The 23,599-nt window shown below is 37.7% G+C and overlaps 1 protein-coding gene across 2 annotated transcripts in view; it reads left to right on the top strand.

The window, feature by feature from the left end:
* LOC107185907 (ubiquitin-conjugating enzyme E2 H) overlaps nucleotides 1-23,599 on the top strand; it is a 59,414-nt gene that overhangs the window by 11,864 nt on the left and 23,951 nt on the right. For both annotated transcript variants that reach the window (XR_001516172.1, XM_015573683.1), the window contains exon 2: nucleotides 7,137-7,213. Coding sequence is in view for 1 of the 2 variants with exons in the window: in XM_015573683.1 (XP_015429169.1) it covers nucleotides 7,137-7,213 (77 nt within the window). In the remaining variant the exon portion in view is untranslated. The remainder of the gene's footprint in view (nucleotides 1-7,136; nucleotides 7,214-23,599) is intronic.

Below are 23,599 nucleotides of genomic sequence, written 5' to 3'. Positions count from 1 at the left end.
CTCTAAGGTTCTTCCCCCATTTTCTTATCGTTGGTTCCCTTTTTCTCTATCTCTGTTACTTCCTGTATCAGCCCTGTTCAAGAAAGAGCCCCCGCTGGCTCCCGTCACGGGGACTACGACGCCAATGTTTCGTTCTCTGCCCCACAAAGCATGGGACAAATATCACTGGCTTGCTCTTGTTGTATAAATGGAGGGAGACCTCACGACGCGAGGAGCCTCTTTTGTAGACAAGGCTATTGTATAAGAAACATGGAATTTGGACGGTTCCTTCAAATGTTTCCTAACTGGTCGCCTAGCTGTCGCCAATGTGGGACATAGCAAGGGAAACCAATGGACACTCGAGGGTGGCATAAATTTCGCCTTTCCGGGGATTGCGTCGAGGGCCAGGATGAGGAAGACTTTTGGCGACCACGAGGCAGGGATTCCTTCGTTGAATGTATCGTTCACGACGCAATTTTCAGAGTCTACTATTTTCGTATGAAACATGCTGCCGAGAATAATTAGAGGAACACATGTTGGAACCGTCAACACCAAAACTAGGGTGCCAGCATTGCACGGAAATAATGTTAATACAATCTATAGTATTTCTTCGTTTCCTTCGCTTGATTGGCGCAACAGGGTTGTCCACTTATAGCGATCCTCTAATTGCTTTGAGCGGTGTATGTTACGAACTTCTTTGTTCCATAATCCAGACGTTATCTGAAGTGTCCTACAATCCAGGCATGTTCACTATTTCTTCTGGAGCGTCAAATTCCTTCTCCATTCTGTCATTGTTCTGTATTACTTTTTATAGTCTTCAAGTATCTCTATTACTCCCTATACAGTCTCTCAACAAGCCACATCAAATTTTGACAATCGTAGGTACTTTCTTCAAGCATCGCATTAATCCAAAACAGTTCCCAACTCTCTAAATCGGTTCGTTCATCGGCCCTAGTAAGCGGGCAAGCTTCGAAGTGCCATTGCGATGTGCAAACACACACACGAGATTAGCTGCTCGAGTGCCAGGTAGAGGACAGATAAAGACGAAACAGATATTCGCACGTGCAGTTTATTTCAATTTGCGCGATGCGTGCGCTTTCCGAATGTTTATCCGAGAAGCTTCAGCCGCGTTCACCGTGTGCGATTGTGGTGTGTTGAGTGAAAGGTTGGCGGAGGGGAAGGAGGATAGAGAAACGGGGAGTGGATTGCGGAAACAAAGACGGAGTGAGGTGGTAGTTAGAGAGAGGAGTGGGAGGATACGGGTGGAAGAAATAGACTGTCGGAGGCCGTCTTTAGCGAAACGCTGGCTGGCTAGCTGGCTGGTTTGCTCGCTCGACATTGTAAACAACAACATCGCGCCAGAAGTAAATGCTTCGTAACGGATTTCGACGATTGAGCAACCGTATCCGTTCCTTCCCGCTGTTTATGGTACACCATGCGTATGCATGAACACCAATAACGGAATATTGTCGAGGCGGACGTTATTCGAACTATTTGAGTTTCATCAGACTTTATTGGTATCATTGAATTACTGAAATTCATATTGCTGTGAGTTGAGCATAATCAGCTGAACGCTGTTGTTTATTTTTGTTTATTAAAAAAATTTCCTGCTTTGTCGAATGCCTAGTTTAGCACTTTGAGTGCATCGGACGGATAAATGATCCTAGTCCTAAGTTGAATCTGAACTTTCATTTTTTTGTAAATATTCTCACTTTAAACCCCTGTTTTATTATTTTAATTTTTGTTTTCTTTAACGTTAACCATTTTACGTAAAAGTAGAAACATACATTAAATTATTTAATGATTATGACACAAATAAACATTAAACTTCAAACACTGCTTCTACAAGTTTTTCTGCACAGTCCATAATTTAGGAAATATTGTTTATGTTTATTCGAAAGTAACTTAATAACGTCAGTATTTCCTTAAATTATCAAATTCTTGAATTCTGAATTCCTGTCCATTAAATACTGCATAATACGTTTTCATGAATATTTTACTATAATTTACGGTATTTAAAAATGACATGTTAAAAATTAGTCAACTAGCCTCAGTCTCCCTTACTATAAATTCTTCAAACCGTTATCAGTGCCTATAAATACACTGGCCGAAATTTCTATAAAATCACTATGTTTTTTGATGAATTCCTATAATTAGTCCATACCAATGAAAAATTTGGGTTTGATAGCATTTGGGGATTAATTAAAGAAAAACGTACACGTCGGTTTCAAAAAATAAATATAACATTTATTTACAAAAAAAAAAACAAAAATATTCAACAGAAAACAAACTGCGAAATTTCTGTAGAGTCATTCTCTTTTCACATAAGTAAAGTTGAAATTAACAATTGATTTTCACTATTTCTATATTAATACTTAGTGCAACCTCCATGTTTTTGAATGAAAATACAAACTGAAATTTTTCATTGGTATGGAATAATTATAAGAATTCATCAAAAAACATGGTGACTTTATAGAAATTTTGGCCAGTGTAGTAAGAAACAATAAAATTGCGTCGACAAGAGAGAACCAACGGAAAACCAGGGGTTACAGGTTCACCGATCGTCGGGATCGAGTCGCATATGTATCGTTACTACACGTCGCCCCGTTACGCAACCTGTGTTTTCGATCGACCACACACGGGCCATGAAACGAACTTCTACCAGTCCGTTTTGTGTTAATTTGTATGTTAATCGAGACGTCCGTTCCGGCTTCCGCGAGCTGCTCGTGAAAGCAGCCGGCGATGGAATTTCTCGCGCACACGTCGAAACCGTAACACTTCCGGTCGCGAGGCAGCGTATTTGTTTCCACGTATAAGCGCGGTTGCGACCGGTAAAATTATTTCAACCCTTTGTATCGCATAATCACGCGTCTGATTTTATTTTTCGAGGCGTTTGCGAGAGTATTCCCTGTTTGCACGAAGTCTACGCCATTGCTGCACGAAATTCAGCTGGGTGGATCGGGATCGAGTGTTATGGAAATTGATTTTCCGTGTTAAATTTGATATCCACTGGCGATCGAGTGTTCTATATTTGGTAAATTAAATAATAGTGGATAGGGAACTGTAAAATGTACTTTGGATACACAAAGTGGTTACTAGACTGCTGATGTTTATGCATTTATAGCATGTGGAAAATGTAGGAAAATAAGGATTATAGTAAAATTTATTAATATCTACGTATTCTTATGAACATATTGAAATCTCTAGTACAGGGAAAAAGAATTCTAGTCAATTTTGTTTTTCATTTATCTGTATCGAAAATTCTAAATTTGCATTAACAAATGCAGTCTAGTGATAACTCTTTACTCTCTTGGTTGTACACACGGTTACATACCCTCTAGTGCGCATCACTCGTAGACCCAATCATATTGTTGGGTTCAACTCAAAGTTCGTTCAGTTTTCTATTGACAAATGGGAGCGTTTGATCCTTTGTACTACCTACCGCATTACAATGTTCAAATTATATAATCATTATGTTCTCTGAACTTTTCTCTTTAGTTAATAAAAAAATCGTAAACATTGGGATAATGAAACTTGTTTGCGATTGATTTGAAAAATGGAATACCGGAAAGTGCATTTCCTGGCACCTAATGGTTTATTACTTTCGACAGCGTAAAATTGCCACCCCTAAACACAAAAACAGATTTTTGCGGTGTACGGAAACAATGCTGCGAGTGATTGTACGTGTTAAAAATGGCTTGAAAAATTTCAAACAGAAGATTTCACTGGCGAAGGATGCACCGCTATTAGGTAGACCTCTCACTGTTGAAAGTGAGATCAATATTATAACATTTCGATCATTCATATTACCTCATCTCATATCAATTATTAATCATTACTAATCGTTTTGATCTGATTCGCCTCGGCTACTCCATGCTCCATCGAAAGAACGCATATGAATTCTCAATGGTAATGATGGTACTTTTAAAGCAATGCATTTCAAAAAATTACAGAAAATTTGAAAAGTGATGTGTGTCCGTGAGCACAGTGGGGATCAAGCTTAACGAATCCGCGGAACTGCTCCGGCCGAGTGAGTGAGTGCTCCGTAACGCCTCGGCTCGCGTGTAACCGCTTGCCAAAACAAGAAAGTGGTTTACCGTACCGTTGAATAACATGACACACATCGGCGTAATTCGATTTTACTTTTCAACGATTCGCGGGAGAACGGAGAGAGAGAAAAAGAGAGAGACGATACGCGTTAGGAAAAATCGACGACTTTTGGTCTTACCCGGGGCGACCATTTTCTGGATGTTGAATTTAGAACGACGAAGAGGGGTTTGATCGTATCTCTCCGAAAGTTTCGAAACTTCTTGCGGTATAAAATGCGTGACGTGGGACAGAATTTATATCGATTACCTTCTGATTCAAAGAATTTGAATTCACTGTTAAAATGTGAGATCTTGAATCAATTTGGTATAAGGGGCTGTTTTTGGATATTGTTACATCAATTTTTGAAATGTTTCTTATACAAGAATAACTAGGTGTTAATGGTGTTAGTATTGCACGGAAAAGATATTAATTTAGAAAACCTGTAACACTTGTTTCGTTTCCTTCGCTTGATGGGTGCAACAGGACTGCCGATATTAGGGATCCTCTAATTCTTCTGAGTAGTGCACTAATTAGCTGCAAGAATTTCGTGAATATAGATTAGACAGGAACTTAAGGATATAAAAATTTTTCATTTTCTTCATCAATATACTATACAGAGTGTCCTGTAACTGATGGTGTAACCGGGTAGGGGGATATTCCACGTGAAAAAATAAGTCGAAAATATAGAATAAATATTTTTTCATTTGAGACTTCGTTTTCGAGTAATACGGCTTCAAAATTTAATTTGAAATGCGTGTATTCATCATGGTAGTAAGTAGAAACGGAATGCAATGAACAGACACTCTAAGGAAATCCTATTGAATTGCACGCGTATCCAGCAGATTTTCAAAGTCGATTTTCTCGAAAATGAAGTCTGAAATAGAAAAATGAAATCCTATATTTTCGACTTATTTTTTATCTCTATATTTATCAATTTGTTTTTCTATAGTTCTGTAAACAGTTCGGTTGCGTATAGTTTCTTATGCTGAAGGACAGAATTAATGCCGCTATCTAATAGATGGTGAAAAATAATTAGGTGAAATTACACATTAAATTCACAGTACCTTCCCGATTTTTTGTGTAACTGAAATAACATAAAATAACCCAGACAAATACTGAATATTAGTAAAATTAAAAGTTATTTATTTACAACTTATTCGTGACCATACCAATTGTATTATCAATTTTCTCGAAATTAGACTTGCACCACTCTGATAATAAACGGTTCAGTTTCTCGATATAACTCTGTGTAGCTGAATCAATCGCAAGATTTTTCTCATTAGGAAGAAACTTCAAAATTGAAGTCTCCAAGCGACCGACCCAATGTTTTCCCTCTTCCGAATAAATTCCCCGGGAACAAAGAGAAACGGGCGGAATTCTCCCTACCAGTGTATTTTATCCTTACTCTCCCCGAATGTGATGAGAGCCTCGGCGGAATATTGTTCAGTGAACTTTCTCCAAAGCTAGGCACTCGGTTGTTCCGTTCTTCAGCTCTGTTCTGATTCCCGTTGCTTGTTTTCGTACCTACTCCCCGGTTTCCGACCCCGTTCAACCGCGCGGTCTCCTCCGCGGAATCATTCCGCTAGATCAGTTTCGGGAGGAAAATCGCGAGTAAACACCAGGGCTCTTATTGTTGCTCAAATCTACGGGTACCTGAGCTTGAGTACTCTGATATCCACTCGATTGAGATCTGAGTATCCGAATATATGCGAGTACTAAAAAAACATATTTTATGCGTTTCTTTTTAATAACTAGGTCGTATATGATAAATGCGTCGTGCCTGAGTCTCACTTGGGTAAAACTGTCAATGGCTTAAACCTCACAGATGCTGGCATTCGGAGCGAAAGAGTTGATCCTCTGTCCTAATTCATCAAACAATTTACCTACAAACGAATTTGATCATTTAACCCAATTGCAGAACTCTTTTTTGATTCAAAAATGTTCTTTTCTTATATTCAACTTAATTGGAATGTTCTCGTTCCAATTGACATTCATCAATGGAAATCAACTTGTGTAAGAAAAGAGCGCTGCTTACAAATTCGAAGGTGGATGGACACATTGATCACCGGTTCGTTCCCGAAAATCTTTGATTTCACGTTACGTCGCCGCAGCACCACGGAGGCGTTACGATTTCGTTTGGTCACGCGAGCCCTCCGCGCCGCGTGGTCGGCATTGATCGAGAAAAATAATGTTACAGCAGACTTCTGACACGATTCCTGGTTCACGGTTTCCCACCGCGCCATTGGTTTCGCCACGGTTCATTGTACCGTTTTCACCGGCGTCGTTAAATATTTGCGCTCGATGTTTTCGCTTCTTATTTGATGATCGCGCGCAAGTCACCCCTTAACCCTTCTGGTACGGTATTGGTGCATTGCACCGTTTCCAGCGACTCGATGTACTCGTGAATTAATTGTAGCTATGAAAAATACCTCAAAATTTGGTTCATTAACACTAGAACTACCACGCAAGTCAAAATAACTTGTCAATACATTCTAACAATGACGATTTATCATGTGTCTGAGATTTTTTTGTGGGTCACGGGCAACCCATTCGTATTCCGAGGGTTAATTCGAATGATTTTAATAATACAAATAAGCTTTCGTTCATTTAAAATGGAATATTGACCCGATAGGTGTATGCAAAAGTAATGGCCGTTGTATTTAACATTGGTTGAAAACGCTATTATTTTATTCTTGAATTAAGTTGAATCGGGAAAATATGTTAAATTGGTGCACTAATTGATGTAATAATGCTAACGAGTGTTCCTATACGATATGTCCAGTTTAAGTTGTATATACGAAATTCTGCCTCTAGTTTTGGAGATGCACAGAAGTTGTTGATGTAAAATTTGTTTCATTTTTCATAAGGGAATCTAATGGAGAATATATCTTCAACTTTTCTGCAATCTCTCGAATTTATTTCCATCGACGAAATATGTACATTGTAAATATTTTCTACTTGAATTACTTTATTCAGACAATGTTGCTTATCTCTGTGTGCTCAAAGACAAATGTCTTCGTGAGATTTCTTGCAGACTCATATCTTCCTTAACTCATACACGCAAACAGAATAGAAAGCAAGCATGAGGTGACGATACTAGGAGGATTAAACGAATTTTCCGTCAAATTCTACGGTCCACGAGGCAGTAAGTATTACCCTTTTTTCTTCGATATCTTAGACCGTGTTATATAAACTTATTCGTTGGTAAATGTATACACTTATCTTGAGGTCTGTGTGGTTGATACATATGCTTGTTAACCGAGTGGATCGAAAAGATTATCGGAACAATTAGGACGAGTGAGATGCATTACAATGAATAAAATTGGCAGTTTTTAAGTATACAAATTTGTAATGGAGGTGTATTGAAAAAATTGATTGCTTCTAAATTGTCTATGAACAGGGTGTCCCAACTGTGGTGACCACCTAAATTATCTCTGTTGTTATTAATCGTACAGGAAGATAGTTATGGGATATGTTGTAAGGTTTATGACCTCTAGTACAATGATTCACGAAACAGTAGATCATGGTTGAGTATTCGTTTAGTTTAAGGTCATTGGTGTCTTTTGCAAATAAATCCACGTATTTTTAATTTCAATACAAGTTCAACATTCTATAACAACAAATCCCTTAAATGACCTTAAAGTAGTAAAATAATGCAAGAGAGTGGCATGAATATAATAGAACAATTACTTAAAAATTTATAAGCATTTCATTTTGATCTAATTGTTTTCTCAACCATTATATTTGACCTATAAAACTCTGCTACGTCTTCCGTAACTATTGTCTTGTATCACTGGAAACAGCTAATATACTTGAGATGGTCAGGTTGGCCTACACACTGTATAGCACAAGAATTAACCATTCGTAGTAGGGACACGTAAAAACAAAATGTAATATTCATCAGGTCATTTTTTAATAAATGTATACATTTACCGTGCTACTTGAACATCAGCATGCCCGTTAAATAAGTTTCCACAAAACACTTTAATCGCATGCAATTTCGAGGGAAACACGGTTTTCCTGATTCCGAAATAGAAACGATAATAGACGATTACACGGTACACGACCGAAGAGTGTTGGGTGATTATAAAACTAAACTACAAACGCTTTTCAGAAGTACAAAAACAAGCGGCTGCGATTCCACCGTTAAGGTGCCGTGATCACGCGACAAAAGCCGTGCCGCAAAAATTATCACGTGATATAATAGCTAAACAATAGGAGGGTACGATGAGACGGAACGGCGCCTCTTTTCCGATATTAGATAAAGAAGAGGATATCCGAGAATAAGACTGACACACAAACTGTTCTTATGTTTCCAAAGTCGCCTCGAGGTCACTTCGAGCTACACATTTTGCGGTCGATCGAAGGTACAAAAAGAATATATATATATAGGAATCTATAGTTCACCTATATTTCGTTTCATATTCGAATTGACTGTCACTTATCCAACTGTTCTGAGATAATAAAGCTTGTTGTCATTCTATTAAAAAACCCCTCGAAGTGGCCTTAAAACGGCCTCGAGAGGAAGGACAAATAAGAATAACATTGTTTCAATTATCTTGTCCCGATGCTTATCTCGAGATACCTCGTACAGCTTGTAGATACAGATGATAATTTATTAAACAATAATTCCCGTGTCTTTCGGTGATTCCATTACATTCCGTACCCTTATTCCCCAAATATACTACGTCCTCCTTATACGTAACAAGGTTCCCAGAGATAAAATTATTCCTAAAGATATGAATCATTTAATGATTAGTAGATTACGGATTTTTTATAATAGAGACGTAACATTCTAATGTGATTCATAAAGACAAGGTACAAAAGTAGGAGTTACTTCTATTAAGTATCTTATTGGGTTAAGAAAATAATAGAGAATTCATTGCATTCAGTGAAAGCTTTGTTATTTATTTTGGATCGCAGAGCCCTCTAACTTTAATGGTCCAACGTTTCACTTCATAAGCAAAGAGTGAACAAAAACTTAATACTAAATTGGGATACCCTGAGACCCCATGCGACCATTTATGTGATTTTCTGAATACGACTACTTAAGGGTTAACAGCGTGGTACATAAACAACATCAACTCGATATCGACACATATTCACATTATTATAGATGTTGCAAATATGAATGCGTCCGCTTATCTGCAACATCATATCGTCAATGCTCTCCTCAATGGCAATGAGATTCTTGGCATGAGCGTTTCGTCGATTAGACGACGATCGTTTGTCGAATGTATGTTGGTCACATACACTGCTCGTATGCTGATCACCCACATTTCTGCTAATTGCAAACTCTTGTCTACCCGATACCTAAGTAAATTCTGACATTTTCTGTTTCCGTTGTATTTTACGGTGCATAATACGTGCTGATAAGTTGCTGATGTCGCCAGTGATGACAATACGTTACACATTTACCGATGAAATGTAAGAAATACACTTTTGGCAAAAAGTATAGCCTCACTCGGGCATTAATGAATTTGTTTAAATGAAATGCAAATTTTCCACTTTTTGATCTCTTTGTTCGATTTTATTTAACTCGGTGCCCAAGGTAAAGTCTTCCGTTACAGAGTTGTCAAATTGTAAAAATTTGTTCATATTTGAGAGCGGATGTACTTCAGTGGCACCGTGTATAATTATAATTCTAATATGGTGGCAATACATTCTAGATTTAAAATATATTCTGAATGTTCTGTTCAGTTAAAATGACGGAGGATGATGGGAACATTGTTTTAATTTGGTTGTTTACCAATGAAGAAAACGGCGATGACAATAAAAAAAAAAAGTAATATTTATTTCTCGTCGCTTTTATCGTTCATCATCTGTGAACATTAGCTCTGCTCGCTGGTCCAATGTAAAACAGTTCCATTATAAAACAATAGATTGTATTTCTATATTTTACTCTTATCGCCGCAACCCGATCGTTTATCGCAGCTCCAACATAAACATACCCTAAAGCGTATCGAACGAGGCGCTGACGCAGTGTGTTCCGTGCATCTCGGGGCCGACTTTTATCGAGTTCCACCGACGAGTCGCACCGTTATACACCTTTGTCCGTCCACCGTTTCTTGGTCCCCCGGCAACCTTGCCCCGGCGAAACCGTCGTCGCTGCCCGCGAATAATGTATCGTCGCGAGGAAGGAACAAACGGTCGACGTTTCACGTGCCCATTCTACGTTTCCAGCATTTGATATGCCAAGGTCGGCCCTCCTCTTCGCGGCGGATCTACTTATACAACGGTATGCGTGTGGGTGTGTGCTTGTGTGTGTTATTTACGCTTCTATACGGAACGGTAGGAAGCGAAGAAAGCGTTAATCGATCGATAACCGACGAAAGTTCCTCGACATCTCGGGGTTGTACCTTTTCTTTTATTTTCTTTTGTTTAGCGCGTAACAACGGACTTGGCCCTGGTCTCGGCCACGATCGAATTCGAGCCAGTTGCGACATATCCACTCGTCTCTGTCCGACAAAGTCCGCTTCGTGATTCTGTTGACTGGGTAAGACGAGTGACCCTTTTGGAATTTGACGCTTTTTTTTTTTAATGTATATGTGAAACCGTTGGAGGATATCAGACGTTTATTTTTATTGAATCAAGGTCATTTTGAATAGGTGTTATGTAACTGGTGACAGTTTTAGTGATAACGATTGGACCGCGGTCGTTATGCATTGCATTTATTGCAGAGTGGACTGCTTAATATTAGAATCACCAGCATTGAATGTATGCGAAATTAAATTGTATAATATAGTAATATACGTAATGTATCTCTGGTGGGCGGGCAAAATAGTATGAGTTAGTATTATTAGTTTTGCAGGGAAGCACATGTAATATTTAATACGACAGTTAATATTATAAGTGCTTCTTTGTAAAACTAATAATTCTGACTTATACTCTGTTGCTCGTCGACCAGAGATATACTACAATTTAGCATAATGTACACTTTAAAGCGCATAGTTAGTTGAAAGTCAACGTAAATTCCGCGAAGACCCCTATTATAATTTCAGTAACCGTAAAACACGAAATCTTCAATCCGTCAGTTTGACGGGTCAGGTGGTTCTAGTGTTAAAATCAAATCGAATAAAATCCAACTTACGAAACTTTTTCTTTTGTTTTTTATCTAATAAAAATTAATTAGAGAACGAAGATACTTTTGTTTTTCGTTCTGGTTGTAGGAGTTACTTTTAGAAACGGAACTTTGAATTAAGACCCGCGGTGTAATAATGATTTAACAGTGTAGCTTCGATGAGTGTAATCTTTATGAGAGATTACGTTTTATAAACAATCTACGATCAGGTGATAAACTGACCATATGTTTCTGTTCGTTCACTTCAAGGTTCTTCCATTCGATAGTATCGCGATATTCGGATGAGTATAGGTTACGTCATGTTCACGTGTATTATTGGATAAGATGTATCAGTGCGTCTTTATTCATGTTTCATGCAGTCCACGGGGATCCTCGAAGTTGCATTCTATCATGTGTCAGTCTAATATTTGTTTATTTAGTTATCATACGGGTATAAAGCTAGTATGCAAACACAACAATTGAAACAAAATAACAGTAGAAACAGTTACAGCAACATACTATACAGTGAGGAATTGATCATAATAGGGGATTTTTAATTAAACATTAACTTAAACTAAATAGTTTTTAATACCCTATGTAAGGATATCTTAATATAATATTACTCGATATAACGAATTACGAGTATTTATAGTCAATAGTCCATGACAGTGGAGTTCTGTTCGCGTTTTTTAATTGATTTAATTAGTTCGGGACCGTCCTTCGGAAAAACTTCCATTTTCATTATGCAGCATTGGTTCGGTGAAGCAATCGATTACTTCTATCGACGTGGTCATTGGTGTGTTACGGTGATTGCCGTAACCCGTTGGTCGTCATTTGCGATTGGCAAACACCACTCCTATATCAAACAAACAGAGATTTTTTGTTGCCAATTGCCCCATAGACACCACAAATCCGCTTAAATTAAACCCGGGGAAATCTGAGCTACCATTTAAATCAGTCGAAGAATCCGGAATGAATAGAATCTGTCGCATGACGAAAGCGGAACAAACCTATTCATTGTGAGAAATATTATTTACTTAGAATGAAAATGTTACAAGTGTTCGGCAAAGAATAAAATATCTCTTGTTACGTTCATTTTCCTTGGGTTTGTTGTATGGTATACAGGATGATTCATAAATATTGTTTCAGAGTTGATAAACGTACTCTGCATCTCCAAATTAACATTAAAATGAATTCTGGTTAGAGTGATGAACCTATTAATGGTGTAACAGTTAAGCAACTCATTACAAGGCAAATTAAATTAAAAAAAGGTGCTTGTAAACAGATGAGACAAATAAGTAGAATATCTGTCAGATAGAAGGATCTTAGTAAATGAAAAAAAATATACAATTTCTTTACGTATATATGAAGTTTTATACCATTGTAAAAATTGTATAGAGTATTTGAACATAGACGGTATAGTGCACTCGAAGATCGTGCAATATTCAGTGTTCGATTCACTAATGAGACAACATTCGAGTGAATCGCTGCCTTCGCATCACACGGTTGCCTCTTCAACCTGTCTGACAGCATTCACGGATACGAGTTCGCCTACGTGACTGCACAATATTGTTAATTGCTCCCACCCAGTGGTCATCAAGTGTTGATTTCATAAGAATTGAACCTGCATTTATCCCAGAAACTGGAAGGAGCGTGCGTTTTAGTAAAAATCAAGTCATTCGGCTAATATTTCTAACATACCAGTGATAAAACTGATCTGTAGAGTTTCGAATCAATAGGGAATCTAGACGTCTGTAGGAGTTCTACTCTCAGTCCATGAATTCTCTTCCGACCTGTCGCCAGGAATTGAATCTGCATTTTTCCCAGAATCTCGAAGGAGTGTGTGGTTTAGTAAAAATGAAGTCATTCGGCTAACATTTGTAACATATCAGTGATAAAACTGATCTGTAGAGTTTCGAATCAATAGGGAATCTAGACGTCTGTAGAAGTTCTTCTATTCTCAGTCCATCAATTCTGTGACCTATCATCTGGAATCGCAACCTATACATTTCACATGGTTCACCAGTGATTCTTGTTCTCTGTACCACACATTACCCATCAAACACCAGCAAGAATTTTACGAAACACGGTACGCAACCATTACCTCCAGTATTTCGTAATGCAAACATAGGGGACAGATGGTTCGGTGTCCCGAACCAAGAAAGCGAATTAATCTTATCGGAACGTAGTCTTCGTCGCACGAGACAAACAAAGTGGCGTACTCGTGGAAGGTTCGAGATAACTTCGCGGCTACTGTTTCTCTCGAAGTCTCATCGCGACAGGACTTTAACACCCATCGAGGACGATGTCTGTGCACTGTTACGGACTCTGACTCGCAGTATGGATCACTTTTGTGTTTCTAAATCGTATCGTTGAATGTTTTCCAATTTAAATAAAGTCTGAAATTCTGGAAATGTTTATATCTGTTAGATATTTTGGTCCAAGGTGTTTGATTTCTAAAAGAATCACGCTGTTTCAGGGTTCTGGGGTAAATGCCATGTGGTCAATTACAGTCCTCTTACCAAAATGCATCGTTGCCATTCCTATTCCAGTGTTCCTCTAGGAACAATGTCCTTATTCTTAAGAGGGTGAGTCTGGTATAAACGGGCCAAAAATAAATAAGCGTTAAAACGTTAAAAGGTACAGGAAAATTTTCATTAGGAAAAATGAAATGGTTTGGAGTGATGCATCACATGGTGCATGTGTCTTCTTCGAAAGTGGAGGCTTTTCAATGATTTCAAGGTGACCTCTATTTTTTAAAATGGAGCTATACATCTTTCATACACCTTTCAATGCAATTTTTAATTTTCCACAAAAAAGCATTAAGATACTAGGGTTGAAAAATGATAGTCAATTGTATTAGAATTAGTAAACACGAGCGAAAACACTTTTTCGAACCAAGAACCTCATACTTTTTTTTGTAAAGAATTAAAAAATGCAGCGAATAGTGTATGAAAAATTTATATTTCCATTTTAAGAAATAGAAGTGAACTTGAAATTTTTTAAGAGTCTCTATTTTCAGAGACCATACAATGCAGTACTTGAAACTATTTAATTGTTCCTAATGACACTTGTTTCTATCTTCTATCGTTTTAACGCTAGGGCCTGGCCCAGTTGCGTGGAACACCCTGTATACTTCAGAGGTTAATCGCAAAGGGCCGGTCGAACGACTAGGGGTTATCGAGGGGGTGGGGGGTCATTCGAACGATTTGTAGGTTTGACATGCAAAGTGATTCGCGCACGGAACGTAGCACCGTCGCACTCGAACGATGGCAATCACGAAAATAAATACGAAGGGACGCGCACGGACCGGCTGTGCGCGCTTCGTAACCGCCGCGTGGTTACGCAATTTCGCTCATTGGCAAAGTAGAAATAAAACCGGGCAACCATCGAGAAGACGCGTGCGAGCCGAACCAGACCTTATCATCGTTCGCCGCGCTGTAATTTATTCGTGAGAGCGTTAGCTTCGTTTTTTCCAAAACGCAATGGACTACGTTTTCACCCTTGGACGGGTTAGGTGCGTGGGTCCACATTGACCCAGAATCTCAGAAAATTTAGACACCCTTCCAACTTACATAGATCGACTGAACGATACAGTTGCTTGTGTTAGCGTTTCGTAAGAGCAGCGTACAGTTATTCCTCGATGAGTGTTTGAATGCTCCTCGGTACTGAATATTAAATATTTTATAAATTAATGTGCATATGCAGGTAAACAAGGTATTATTGCCTTCAGAATTTCAAGCTCTATCGCTGTGCTAAAACTCTTTAAAAAGTCAGCGTTACATCTGGAGACCTCTCTTTGTCATGCTTCGAACATTCATTGGGGGTTTACTGTTGTTTGAATAAATTTGATTCGAAACATATCTGTGGATAGATGAGTAAGGGTTTATCTGTAATTATCTTATGAGTGGGTATTTAACATCCACCTTTCGTGGGTTAACTTTGTCCCCACCAAACGGTTCGTTCGCTTTGAAATATGGCAGATACGTTGCGTCTAGCTGTCTATGGCTATAGCCTTACCGGTTAATAATTAATACCGCGTGACATTGTATCTGGAAAACAATAAAACACGGGACTAAAGCAGGCTAAGTCAATTGGATTATTCGTACAGGGGATCTACAGGGTATCTGTTTTAACACTTTGACGGCCACGTCACCCAAATATGAGTGACACGTACATTGCAAAGAGGCTGGAATATTTTAATATCGTTACAAAATTTTTGCGTAAAGTGAATACCACAATATAACGTAAAAGGAAGACCAACAGCTGCCATTAACTAAACGCATATATTTTTGACGATTTATGACTTAAAAAATGAAATAAAATATGTCTGCCTACGTACGGCCTTGTTCACTGTGATAATCGACAATTTAACTGGACTTGGTGGAGTATCTTGTAAGGAACTGAAGGTATCAAGAAAATGTTCTTACAAAAATTGTTTGGCATGAAAAGGAATATAATGCGGTACAAATAATTTTTTTGTAGTTAGAGTAGTAGGCACATTTTAAGAACAAGTTAATGCAATACTTTTTTTGTTCGTAATACGACAGCGTTTGTTGAGACGAGTTCAACGATGTGCCACGTGAGGTCATTGAGTGTAGTAGGAGGTCGTAAGTTAGTGAGATGTTAAATAGTCAGACCAATGCGAATCGCGGGTCTGGTGTGAAATGTGCTCACGTTGCTACAGCTCCTTTGAATTTCATTTAACTTACGAACTCTTACTACATTCAATGACCTTACATAGCAAATCGTTGAACTCGTCTCGACGGACACTAACTAAAAAAAAATATTGCACACTATTGAAAAAAAGTTGACCTTGAAATCTCACTACACTATACCTACAAAAAAATTATTTATACGATATTATGTCCCCGTTCGATTTCGAAGCCGATACAATCAGGATTGAATGACCTCTACCGAAAAAAATACAATCAACTTGAAGTGACATGTTTATGTAATTGCGAATTCGCAGCAGCGGTGAATGTGGTGACACGTTGGCTGCCACAGTGAAAAAGGCCGTACGTAGTCGAACACACTTTATTTCGTTCTTTGAGTCATAAATCGTCGAAGATACATGCGTTTAGTAAATAGAGGCTGTTGGTCACGTTTTGAATTATACTGCGATATTAATGTCACGCGAAACCTTTGTAACGGTATTTAAATAATCCAGTACGTTTGCAATGTACGTGTCATTCGCATTTGAGTGACGTAGCAGTCAAAGTGTTAAAATGGTTATTTTTCTAAATCTCGACTGTTATTCGTGTCCCGTTTGTTCCCTGGTGTCTCGTAATTACGTGAACACACGCCGACGTAAAAAGTGGCCGTGAAACTGAAAGATCGTTGCAGCGACAGCTGATAAGATTAACACATCTACCGGGGGGTACCATTTTTCGTCGACGAGCCGCGTACCTATCTGTGTTTCCTTTGTACAGGTCAAATAGGCGACCATATCGAAACCGGAAAAATTGACTGATGCCACCGCAGGCTTTCGATAAAATTAATTTATTCTCGTTTCATTAGGCCCCCGGCATTTTTCTTTGACGCCCAATAACGTGAATGCAAATACTGGAGTATAAGAACCGTGCACACGTCGTGAGCTTCGTTCTCGTTGCACAAAGCACAGTGGTTTGGAAACGCCTGTAAACGAGGCGGTCTACGATATACACTTCGGTGGTATACGGTGTTCCGCACGGTGACCCACTTTAACAGCGGGGCTCTAATACACCCCAGGATTCTGTTCGACAAGAGACGGTAGAGACTAGCGTGGCTGTAATGGATGGACATCACGGAGAGGTTAATGCGTTTGTGGACTATACGAACAAGGAGGTACTTTTATCGGGTCGTCTCCCATAAGTAATGTGCGTTTCTTGTCGCTGACTTTCAGTGGAAAATACTATAGGCAGTCGTAAAAGGAATGTTACCATATTATTTTAAAATAATTTTCAAATGAAACAGTGTAAATATACAGGAGGATGTTAATAAAAATATGGGACACTTGAACAAGGTAGATTTTACATGGAAGGACTAAGACGAAAGTCAAGAATGATGGAATTACGTTTATTGTTAAAATACGGGCGTCAAATATGTCTGACGCAACGGATTATTCTACTTGAGAGGCGCGATTTTCAACTATTGCACGAGTCGGTTTCATTCATTAAATTTGATTAGGTTATCGATTGGGCCAAGTGTATCAGCTGGGAATTGGCTGTACAGGAATATTCGTCCAAATGAATCGTGAATTTTTAAAAAGAATTCTCTCGTGATCCAGTCGAATTAGTCTATATCGTAATCTGTAATCATTAGTTGTTTGTTAATTTTTTCGCGGGCTAGTCTTTTCAGATATGAGTGCCGGAATTAAATTATCGGTTCAACTATGTAATTTTTATTATATCCATAATTTTTGTTGTATTTTTATTATATTTATTTGTTTTTATTATATTTATATTTAGTAATTCTGAGAGATGTTCGTGGTAGGTCCAAGATTACTATCTTACTGAAACATGGAATGAGTTAGTGAAATTATTTCAACAACTTGCATTTCTATGTCGATTTCTATTTTTCTCAAAACAAGTCAAGTGTCCCGTTACTTGTGGACGGCAGTGTATATAAGTATACTTCCTCACGTGTCCATCAATACATAGGAAAGCAATATATACGGTGAGTAAATTTCTACTTAGTATTTATTACTTTTACTATTTCATGACAAGTACTAATGTCGAATTCCACTATCTTTCATTTTATTCCCGAGTACACGTCTTACGCGCGTAAATTACGTGTCTCTTTCTGACTTTAACGAACCGTCCCAGCGACTGACGTGCGAATGACGCATCGCAGCTAAAGGGTTAATAACATTTATTTTTAATTATCGATGTGTTGACCATTCCTTTCCATGACCTTTTCTCATCTCTCAGGTAGTTTTTTGCATTCCTTATTTCAGCCTCGGAAGATGTTACTCTACACGTGGTTATACATATACGAGTGGTGTAATTCACTTCGAAATTTTAAATGAAAATCTAATTATAGCAGCACGTATCTACATATAACCAACAACTTGATTGCCTATATGAAGCTTTAGGGGAAAGACGACCATTATATTAATGAATCGCATAGGAATTCTGTTTCATTGTGATAACGGTGAACCACACACGGCAGACAATTCTAGATAATTAAAAGAGAGATGACTATTAGAAAAACGATTAGAGAAGAAACTAGAAGTTATATTGAGAACTCGTACTGCATCCGCCATATTCCTCCGAATTTGCATCAACCAATTACCACTTATTCTGATCACTGAAACATTTTTTAACGGGTAAACAATTCGACGATAGTGAATACTCAAAATACGCCTTGTGTTCAAAATTTGTTTGAAACGAGATGTAAGAATTACCTGATTGATGGAAAAAGATCATAGAAAGCAATGGTCAGTACATCGATGATTAAAAAGTAAATGTAAGTATTAATTTTTTGCACTGAAAGTTCGCTTGAAGAATCGACATTATTTACGTAATGGTCTGATAGTTTCGAATAAAGAGATCGTGGTGAAACGTGTGACTATTAGGCTAAAAATAGATCGACAAGTATACTGGAGATTTTTGCAGCAGCGATTAAAGAAACGTATACTTCGTCCGTTTCATTCATGCTTTCTGTATTTCTCATATTGAATTGCAGGGCATCTGGAGAGTATACCATGAGGTCAGGGTAAGACTCCGCCTTTAAGATAGCTTTAAGATTGGCTATTGTTTGTACCAACTTACAATTAGTAGTTGTGTAACTTGCGCAAGAGTCTTGTGCGTGTTCTCAGCGTGTCCAACAGATTCTAGGTAGAAGTTACCCCTGAGTCTCCTTGATTGACCAAAACTCGTGAACTCGAGTATAATAGGGATAAATGAAACATTAGTGTATAATTTCTCGGTTGAATGCTTTGTGATCTGAAACTACATTAACCAAAATTCATATCTACTAAGGCAAATTATAATTGTAATTTGTAAATGTAACATTGATAAAATATGTAAAATATGTTATAGGGTAGGCAGATATTTTTATGAGTCATTACGTAATACACGAATTGTACGAACACTTTTGTTTTCCGACTGCAAATGGATATTGGATGGAAATTAGTATAGAATGGAAATTAGTACACATGGAAATCAGTCTAGATAGAACCAGTATTAAATGGAAATCGGTATAAATGGAACTGCTAGGTTGTACCATATGCATATGAAATTACCGTTTCTATAGACCGAGAACGGAAACGCTTATTTTTGAAAAAATAATTTTTATTCATTTGAAATATGGACCGTGATGATTAATAGATTTCTTCAAACCAGATATTATATGATAATCAAACCAAATAATTGTTCATCAAATGTCGACTAATTTTTAGGAAGGAGTATTATTTTATTATAAAAATTAGAATTTCCACGTTAAAAGATTAAAAATACCGAAGTACTTTTTTACCTTCTATTTGTTATTCGAAACTTTTTATCTGGCTAATATATTTGCTCATCTCTGATTTTAATGAAAATATATGTTACTAATGAACATTTATTAACGAATATGTATTAACAAAGTAATATAATTGGACGACAACCCCCTTCACATTCATTAGCTGTAATAACAATACTCGATATCGAAACGAAAGTATCGATTATTTAGATGTACAGGGTGGCCCAAAAGTTACCAGACCATTTTAAAATATAATAACTTTTCAGAAAGAGCCCGCCACTGTCAAGAACAAAATGTCTAAGAAGTATATTTATTGTTTATAAAAGCATAAATGTGAATTTTGAATACAAAAAAGAGTTATTCTATTTTTAAATGATGTTGTGATATTTAGGACCACCTTGTATTTACTTAGATCGGTTCATCCATAGACACAATAAATCATATTTAATTTACTAATCGCGGTTGACTATCAATTATGTTCTAATATCTGAAGTTTCACGTGATACAACCTAATAGTTTTAAACGGAGTGCACTGTAAATTTCAAACAATTTCCTCTCGGTCAATGAGAAGTACACATGATCTTTCGAATCACCCTCTTTCCTCGCACAATGCGTATCAGCTTCATTCACGGGCAAGATTAATTTTAACGCGGACCCTGAAATTACACCGCCCCGCTCGCAGCTTGTCAGAGGAGCTAGAGGGACGAGCGTTCTGCGGCTAGTCTTTCGGTGTCCATTAATAGTTCGCAGGCCGCGCTTCAAATTCTATCAGTGGATAGAGATTCTTTTCGTCACACGCTGCCAAATGCACCATAATTGTGTTCCAATCGACGCTCGCTCGTCGAAAGAACCTCGTAACAATTCAACGGTTCTCCTCGCGATTAATCAGTGGGTTCGATAACTTGGTCGTAGCGTTTCTTTCACCGAAGTATAATTCATCCGTGTGTGCTTGTTCTCTTGTTCAAAGTCTAAGCTGGTGCAAGTGTGTCTTCTTTATCTTGGTAAAATCGTCTTGTGTTTGTCAAGCATTAGATTTCTCCGTGAGGTCTCTGAACTATGTATCGTACGAACGGAAACTATTTTATTATAAAGTATTACGGAAAGTATATGACAACCAAATACACACAGTGTAATTCTGAGCACAATTTCTGGCCTATTTTATTGCCGATTATAGACAATTGTTTCGACTATTAAGAATTGAAGTAATAGGTATGAACAGGTAACGAGGTTCACTTGTACATATTTTTGTCGAAATTGCTCTCTACTCAATTTTTTATTTACTTGGCTTGATTCTTCGTCTTCTAAGTTCCATTAGATTGGTGACAGATTATAATTCTGTATACTTTGTATAGACACTACAAAACGCTGCTTATTGCAAGTCATTTCGATTTTATTTAAACGGTAATCTGCATCGCCCTAGAAAAATAATCAAAGATATTCTATGTATTTTATAATTATAGTAAGGTGAACAGTAACCTTAAGACGTTCAAATGTCCATTTAATACCCACTAAGCTAATCGTCTATATAATCGTAAACATACACCGTTAACACCGTAAACAACCACAGTACTGGACAAATGAATTTGACAAACAGACCTTTTACTCTCTTTGGTTGTCATGGTGATGTTACAAAAGTTCTGCCTTGCCGAGAGTTTATTATTAGTCCGACGTTAGCTTTCATGGAAGTTACAGGGATGTATCTAAATATGTAGTGCAAAATACAAAATAAGATTTATCTATATTTAGCTGGATAAACGTATTCGGACGTTGCATTTACAAGTATCAGTTGTAATCTGAAACAGGAGTTTCATGAGAATATCATATAAATATCTTTATTTTATCCATCGTAGTATCGTACGAGGTACAAATTTTCCAAAAATCTTAAAGCAAATGATTACAGCTTACATAAATGCACCGTCAATAACCACAGTTTCGATGTATGAACATTCCGAAATAGACGGTATACAGGGCGTTCGAAACAAAAAAGGGCCCAAAACTTTAGGTGCTTATAATACTCGCCGAGTGGAGGAAAAAATATCGGATCAACATAGGTCCTAAAAAACAATCCCTTTAAAGAAATATACAAAAGTTTGTTTTCACATTTGTTACAGATGTTCCATATGTCTTCCTTCAATTTCAATACAGAACTCACATCTGCGGATCATAGATCGACGAAACATTTTCAAATATTCCTCCGTATTGCCTGCTGTCGTACAACCTCGAATTAATCTACTTCTAAAGCAATTTTTCTGTTTACATTCAATATGTTGCGAAGAGACACGATATCGAACGCTCGTAAGTATAAAACTTAATTCTACACCGAAAGGATTGCTTTCAGGATCTATATTAATTAAACATTTTTTACTCCACTCGATAAATACTATAAGCCCCTAAAGTATTAGACTGAACACTTTGTATTTAGTAAATAAACAATTTGTTCAGTCAAATGAAAAATATATCGAAGTGTGACGCTCTTTCTTACACATGATATTTTTAGTTTGGTGGCCTGAAATCGGTGAGGGAATCGGAACAGCAATGTTCAGCAACGCTTTATTGGACGCCAATGCGTTAAAACGCTGGTGGACCATCAGTCAGACGGCAATGGGTGATCCGTCTGGTGATTCCCGTGAACCAGTTCCCCCCGTGTTTCCGTTCGTCAGCCGAAACCGAGACAAATTACACGGACGATTCGCGCAATCCGAGTCGTAGTTTGCGCAGCTGGAGGCTGATTAAGTTGAACTCTACACGAGGCTTTCGAAGCGAGCATTCGTTCGGCTCCTTCGTCTCGTTTCCGCCGGCAGAATTCCTCGACCGTTTTCACTCGGACGCCACAAAGCATGCCCGCAAAAAAAAGGAACACGGGGTAGCCTGAGAAGGAGGAGGATACACTGGCCAACAGACTCCTGCATAATTTCTATGTAAATACAGTCATCACCGTACGTTTACATCGAGATCGAGACCGTTCTCTTTGGTTGTGACACGCAGCATCTGTTCCCTATAAGAACTTCCCTCTGATTCTTCGGTAGGTGTACGAGAATGTTAGAAAAGGGAATGATCAATTCAGTTCTTGCTGGTCGTTCTTTGTTGTTTATCGATCGATCTTGGAGGAAAAAGGACGACAATTTTGTTCGTCTTTGGCAGTTACTTATTATATTATAGGAAACTATGTTTTCTGTTAATAAGACGGTAGATAGTGGTAAGCAATTTAATGGAAAAAGCAAGTACTGACGATTAAATAATTGAGTGTCGTAAGTTTTAATTATATGATCTTTTTGGTTGCTAGTAGTTAAGTTGTTTTATAATAGACACAGAAGAATCACTTAAATATATCCAGGAACATACGTTTTTTCCATCGACTTTGGTGGGTAAAAATTATTGACTATAAAGAGTGAAGGGAATTATTAAGAGTTATGAGATTCTGAAATCTGGTGAAATTAATAATAGGAGAGACAAAATTTAAAGAAAAATTAAATGACAATGTTAGATGATGTTAATTACCTCGAGCATCGAATGACGAATCGAGACTTTATGTCGATCAATCGAACGAACCTTTTCGAAGTCCAAACTGCAATTTTAATCGACCATAACGCGTACGAAAGCAGAGTGCGTGTTTCCCAATCCGTATGCACACATGTCGCAGATAAAAAAGGTCGCTCGCCTCTTCTTATCTGCACGCACGACTATTAATTCATTGACGAGTTGCGACGCGTGATCGTTCAGACAGCTCTTGCAAAACATTCGGGTTAATAACACAATTCGAGACCGACGCATTATTACAAGACTCTGTGCACAGAAGTCGAACATATTTGCGTCTGTATACAAGGTGGACTATCTGAACGAGATCATTTAATTATCTTCGTTACTGGTCCGTTGTATGAAAAAACTCCTCAGGACAAAGTTGCAATATTCGAATGGGCACATGTAACGGGTGAAAGATATTTTTTCAAGGTCACTTTTTTTTTTAATATATAAATTTCAAATAGCAGCATTTATAAAATTGACTATTCTTCTTTCTATTTCATTCAT

This window comes from Dufourea novaeangliae, unplaced genomic scaffold (assembly GCF_001272555.1).
Source record: "Dufourea novaeangliae isolate 0120121106 unplaced genomic scaffold, ASM127255v1 scaffold56, whole genome shotgun sequence".
Classification (NCBI taxonomy): domain Eukaryota; kingdom Metazoa; phylum Arthropoda; class Insecta; order Hymenoptera; family Halictidae; genus Dufourea; species Dufourea novaeangliae.
The sequence above is the reverse complement of the archived record's forward strand: the minus strand, read 5'-3'. Positions and strand labels throughout refer to the sequence as shown.